At 45.4% G+C, this 6,000-nt stretch overlaps 1 protein-coding gene across 1 annotated transcript in view; it reads left to right on the forward strand.

The window, feature by feature from the left end:
* LOC144124747 (neural cell adhesion molecule 2-like) overlaps positions 1 to 3,817 on the forward strand; it is a 170,010-nt gene extending 166,193 nt beyond the window's left edge. The window contains exon 10 of the mRNA XM_077657611.1: positions 1,609 to 3,817. Coding sequence (XP_077513737.1) covers positions 1,609 to 1,790 — 182 coding nt within the window. The 3' untranslated portion in view covers positions 1,791 to 3,817. The remainder of the gene's footprint in view (positions 1 to 1,608) is intronic.
* The last annotated feature ends 2,183 nt before the right edge of the window (positions 3,818 to 6,000 follow it).

Here is a 6,000-nt window from a genome sequence, read left to right on the forward strand (position 1 = left end):
TTGAATATCAAGCCTCGGCGGGGTAAGTTGTTCTGTCTTTCAGGAGATTTAGAAGTCTGGGGATGCACAGCGCGCAGTTGATTGGCTCAAATCCCTGCTGTCATCTTTCTGCGATTTTTCCTAGCGGGAGTGTTACGGACTAAAACAAGCAAAATAGCATGCCACTAACTAAAACGTTTTAGGGCAGCTCATCGCCTATCCGGCAGCAGACGCTGGCGGAAGTGGTGCGGTGGTGCAGCCTCGCGGTATTCAGCAGTTTAGCACCACTTGAGCACTCTTCAGCACAAGGAACTACCTTGAGAATAGAGAATCTCTAGCTGCTGGAAAGAAACAGCGCCGCATCGAGCAATGTATAACGAGTGACTTGCGTCCGATGACGTCACATTTTTGAGCAACTACTTACACGTCAGCGTGTTAAATGGCGGTTAAATATTATCAATAATTAGTCATTATCATCTTCCGCAGTGACTTTCAGTACCAGCGCTTTAGCGCCTGCGTGCACGCACCTACTTTTAGATGCTGCGGTGGTTTGGCGGCCACAGTCTACTTCTATGGACTACGGGATCGCGGGTTGTATTAATGCCAGTAGGGGCCAGGATTTGATGGATACAAAAATGCCCGTGAAATTATATCAGGGTGCCGGCTAAATTTAAAAACGAAATTTCAAGTGCTCGATATTAGTCCCAAGTGCCTGATTACTGAACTGCAGCTTTGGTGCGTACAAATCTATCCGACAAGGGCGTTTAATTGCAAACCAACCGAAAATCCTAACAAATAGTTAGAAATCTCATTTAAAGAATGGCTCGCGCGGCGGGGCTTAGGAACCATTTTGTGTTTTGGCTAGTTGCAGTCTAACTATTTCGCTCTGAAATTACTTCAACTGCTGCACAAAGAAATTAACACGTTAGGATTGGTTGATAGGGGACGTGAAATGCGGGTTCTAGCAGTCCAAGATAGAACAACGCGATAAATAGGCCGTGAACATGCATTAAGACAATAAATGAATAGCGAAAGGACCCCTCCATGCCGGCATCAAAACGAATGGTAACAAACTGGAAACATGGTGGAATTCTGTAACTTGCTTTACAAGAACACCTCTTGCTTGAGAGAAATGAACGCCTTGTTGGCACATGGAGCGCCTACAGTTTTCTGAGAAAAATATTTAGAGCTTCTCGATTTAGCTTTTCCGTTTGTCTGCAAAAGCAACGGCGGTTTCAAACGGGGCAGCACGTCCAAGCTGCCTGCGATAGTCTTGCCACTGTACTTTGCCAACAGTTATACATTGTAAGCCACCGCGGTGGCTGAGTGGTTATGGCGTTAGGCTGCTGGCCCGAAAGACGCGGGCTCGATCCCGGCCGCGGCGGTAGAATTTCGATGGAGGCGAAATTCTAAAGGCCCGTGTGCTGTGCGATGTCAGTGCACGTTAAAGAAACCCAGGTGGTCGCAATTTCCGGAGCCCTTCACTACGGCGTCTCTCATAGCCTGAGTCGCTTTGGGACGTTAAACCCCCATAAACCAAACCAAACAAGTTATACATTGTGGCCCCACATAACTGTAAGAGGCGAAACATTAACCTCCGTCCTGCTTTCTTGTGATTAACACTTTCAGAGCAAAGGCTGAGAACCGACTCCCAAGCCAGCTGCGGCGCTGCAGCGCCCCCTGCCAGCAGCAGTAGTCACATGGCCGCCAGCAACATGCACTCGCTGGGATCTTCCAGGAGCAGCAACGGCAACGTTGGCTCGGCCGGATTCGCGAATGGCAGCAGATACGCGGCATCCCGCTGTACGTAGGCCTTTTGCCAACACCAAAGTCAAACAAGAGCTGCCCTCCGTTGTGAACGAAGTCAGCCCGAGAGAGCTGTCTACTGTGGACCACCTGTGCTTTCCGATGTGCTTCGAAGGCAGTTGTTTTCGAGGAGCCGGCGAGTGATATGCTGTCTCGGCACAGCCAATGACGAGAATAGCTGCGGTGACGTTTTTGGCGATCGGCGATGTGGCGAGAATGACTCGTATGAGCTCAGGGAGCTGAAAACGAAACTATAAGTCGGAAGTGGCGAGCCAACGCGTATCGCCGCGACAGCGAAGTTCCTCGTCGATGGCGGTCGGGGCTTTTCGAATGAGATGGGATTGCTCCGTTGCTCTGTGTCGGCGAAGTCACTTGTGCAGCGAGTGAATGGATGGAATGAAGGCTTCAGGCGTACCAAGGAGAAAGTTTTACCGCAAAAAACGGGAAATGACATAGATATATATGTGTGATGGTGAGCACTTTTGCTATTTTAGAAGTTTTTATTTTGTTATTTTTATTGCTTACCTGCTTGAATACGCTTTGTGCAAAATTTCAAAAATAGCCAGAACTGATTGAAACCTTTGGAACTTCGAAAACAATAAACACCTCTTCCTCAGTCTTCCGGCAAAAATAAAAACACACACTTTTTCACACTTAAATGAATTATCAGTATTCACACGCAAAAAAATGCAAGCTGCCGTGAAGATTTTGTGGCTCACTTAGATTATTTATTTTATGTTTACTTCAAACTTAGACCACTGCCAAGGAACCAAGAAACAGCGAGGGAAAAAATTAATATTCCAGGCCACAATAATTAAAATTGGGAAAGCCCAAAAAAGTTTACTCTCTTGTTGAACCCCGAAAGCATATCGCGATCACTACAGAGGACGAGGCGAAGACAGCACAAGCGCTGCCTATCATCGTGTTGATCGATGGACGGAAGCCACCTCAGAAGTCGCCTCGTCCTCTGTAGTTACCGCGATATGTTATCTGTTCAATGATGAACCAACAGGCCCCAAAGACATTCCACCCTGAAGTTAAACCCAGGATCACAATGTCACCGTGGCAGCCACTTCACCCTCCGGTAGCCTCTGAACCTTAGGTGGCCAGCGGATGGAACGCAGAAGCGGAAATGGTGAAGTACGAAATTCTGAGAAGGCTGATTGACTTTTCCTTCTAGCCGTGATACCACCGCTGAGGCGGATTTTAACCGCAGATAACGTGTTGCTAGGAATCATAGTCGTATTGTTGGATTTGGCTGCACGCACTAAAAAGGCGCTTATTAGAGCCAATTGTTTCTGTCTTGTTTTTTTTTCTCCTTTCTTCAGTGCCTGTTGATCGCGTTCATCGATTTCAGGAAACCGAAACAGAACGACGATGCATTTCTTGGTGTTTGGCAATACTTGCCCTCTGTGTGTTGTTTTACAGCTGCTGCCAATGCAGATACGCAACGGGCTGTCTATGGGCGACTCGAAACTAGACTGGAAGTGGAATTGTTTTGTTCGGGTCTTTCTTGATTATTCGCTACATTAGCTGAATGACTTATCTTGATTGAGCGAATTGACTTTTTGACTTCTTGACTTTTTGAGCTTCATTGCCGTTTGCGTTTAGAGTGTGTGAGCTTGAACAAGTAAAGTCATATGGACAACAAAATGTATTCTGTGAGGAAAGTATCTTGCACGGTAAAAGAAATGAAGGCAACATCGTCGACATGAAATAGTAGCGTAATAAAATGGCAGAAAACAGTGACTTGGATAGAAAGACACTTGGTATGTCACAGAAGTACAACAAAAAGATGTCTTAAATTTTGTTAGTGTCACTGAGGTCTTGAAGACGTCCCGAACATCGGTCACTTGTGTACTTACGCAACAGTGAGCTGCGCAAAAACGAAGACATTGTCTACAGAGCTTGTTATAGTTGGTATTCGAACGACGTCTTCGCTGAGATGCGTGAAGCAAAGTTTCTTCTGTATATGAGCTGAACAGAGTCCTTTGAAGTTGTATTGTTGTCAAATAAACTGCTTACGTGATTGTAGGGGCGGGGCATATGAGTCAAGTTTTTGGCGACTCCCGTCCATCGTGCATCCGTAATATCTACTGCCACGTCCACATAATCGATGTGTGTGCTCTCTGTTTCTTACAGCTAATTTTCTCGACATTACTGCTTTTCCTTTTCTGGCGGTTTTTGTCTCTGAAGTACCAAAACAAAATTTGCACGCCACAGAGCATAAAGGAAACAATTATGCAGTTTTTTCAGTGTGTCCCAAAGAACAAGTTAGAGAAGGATAGGCTCGCATAAAACAATCAGGCATAATTCTAGCAAAAAGTGTCGTATGTCCGCGCGAGGCTGATGCCAGTGCGTCCTGCAAGAAAACCAGGCATCAAGGAGCCCGGCATATGAACGTGCTAAGTCTCATGCATGCGGCCTACACCTTAATTTTTAAATTTTGTGATATCCTTGGTCGTTTTGTTTTTCCTTGAAAAATTTGATTGTTCTAATTATTTATAGGATATTTAGTTCTGCAGTTCGTTTAGCAAAACGTGTTCCGCAACGCAGCTTCTTTTGAACGAGATTTGTTCGGTAACAATATAAAACTACGCACTTAAAGGCAGTGCACTCCTCGAGAACGATCATCAAAGGTAAGTAGGCCAAAAGAAAGTGCCGGAACAATTCCAGTTTCGTAGTCCACGCTCTCGTGTTAAATATAAGCGTTACAAATAAAAAGCCATTGCCGCATTTGCGCCGTAAGCTTGCGGAGAACAATGGACGAGCAAAAGGTCTGGTTAGCCTCGCATGCTTTAATATTGAAAATTCAGAGCACAGAATAGACGTCTTCATTCGTGTCTACATGCTGTGGAATTAAAGAAACCGACCTCTTTAGTAATTCGAATGGAGCTTAAATTGTGGCAACCTTCGCCCGCCAGCGGCGTGTTGTGACCAGATTATACATAAGAGTATATGCGAAAGAGATGTATACATAAGAGGTGGCTGTGTAAACTTCTGCCATAAAAAGAGCGCCAAAAATGTGTTACAGGGTGGCACCATTCTGCAATGGCATATTGAGTAGAAAATGAAAAGCGCAAGTCAGCACCATTTCTAGTTATATGCATGAGAAGGAAGGAGTAGTTTTCTCCGGTAACAGCAGCATGTTACCTGTTATGTGGTTGCGAGAGTTTCGAAAAAATATATGATACGAATAAACACGCTGCATAGTCATATACCTCTGAAGATTGGCATAGACGCTTACGTGCACAGTAGAACAGCAAAGCAGCAAAAGATCCAAACTAATTCTTCAAGGAATGAATGTGCGCACGCACAAGTGCCCTAGGCGGTAGGCCCGATGAAAATGTCTTTCGCTTTGAGACGAAGTTATTTTAAGGGCAAGATCAAGAACAATCCAACTATATATAATCTGCTAAGTTCGATCCCGATCATTCCACAGCAATCTGGCGGCGCTTAGCGAGGCTGAAGGTCCAGCTCGTCTGTTGAGCGTAGCGAAAGTGATAAAAGCGAGTGTCGCTTCTACGAAGGTGAGAATGTTGAAGATAAAAACATAGCGAAGTTTCGCGGCTATGTAGATGTGGAGTCAAGCTGTTCTTGTTTCCCGCTCCAGATGTTTAAAAATGCACCTGAGAACATTGTGCATCGGTTTTGCAGGGCTAGACAGTGTTGCCATAGTAGCGGCTCAAAACCGTTCAATTTTCCTGCTTTACGAAACGCCGTAGTTCAGTTCGAATGGTAGCGACGGGCTGGAAGTGGTGAGGGAATAGTCTACTCAGGACAGGCAGTGGCCGCAGATCCGAATCATGAGCGTGCAATAACTAGTCTAGAATAAGATTGGAATGGAACGAATTTGGCAAGTTTTTCCAGATCATGAATGGCGGTTTACCAATGTACCCCAACTGAAAAGATTATAACAGCTGTATCTTCCGGGTACTCACCTACAGGGCAGAAACATGAAGACTAAAAAAAAAATAAACAAAAGGGTTCAACTTAAACTGAGGACGACGCAGTGAGCTATGGCAAGCAATATGATAGGTGCAACGTTAGGAGACGAGAAGAGCGCATAGTGGGTCAGGGAACAAGAGTGGGTTAACGAAACCCTGGTGGAAGCCAGGAAGAAGAAACTGGTTTGGGCAGGTCATGTAAAGGAAGGCAGGATAACCGATGGTCGTACAGGGCAACAGACTGGATTCCAATAGAAGTCAAGCGTAG

This window comes from Amblyomma americanum, chromosome 3 (assembly GCF_052857255.1).
Source record: "Amblyomma americanum isolate KBUSLIRL-KWMA chromosome 3, ASM5285725v1, whole genome shotgun sequence".
NCBI lineage: Eukaryota > Metazoa > Arthropoda > Arachnida > Ixodida > Ixodidae > Amblyomma > Amblyomma americanum.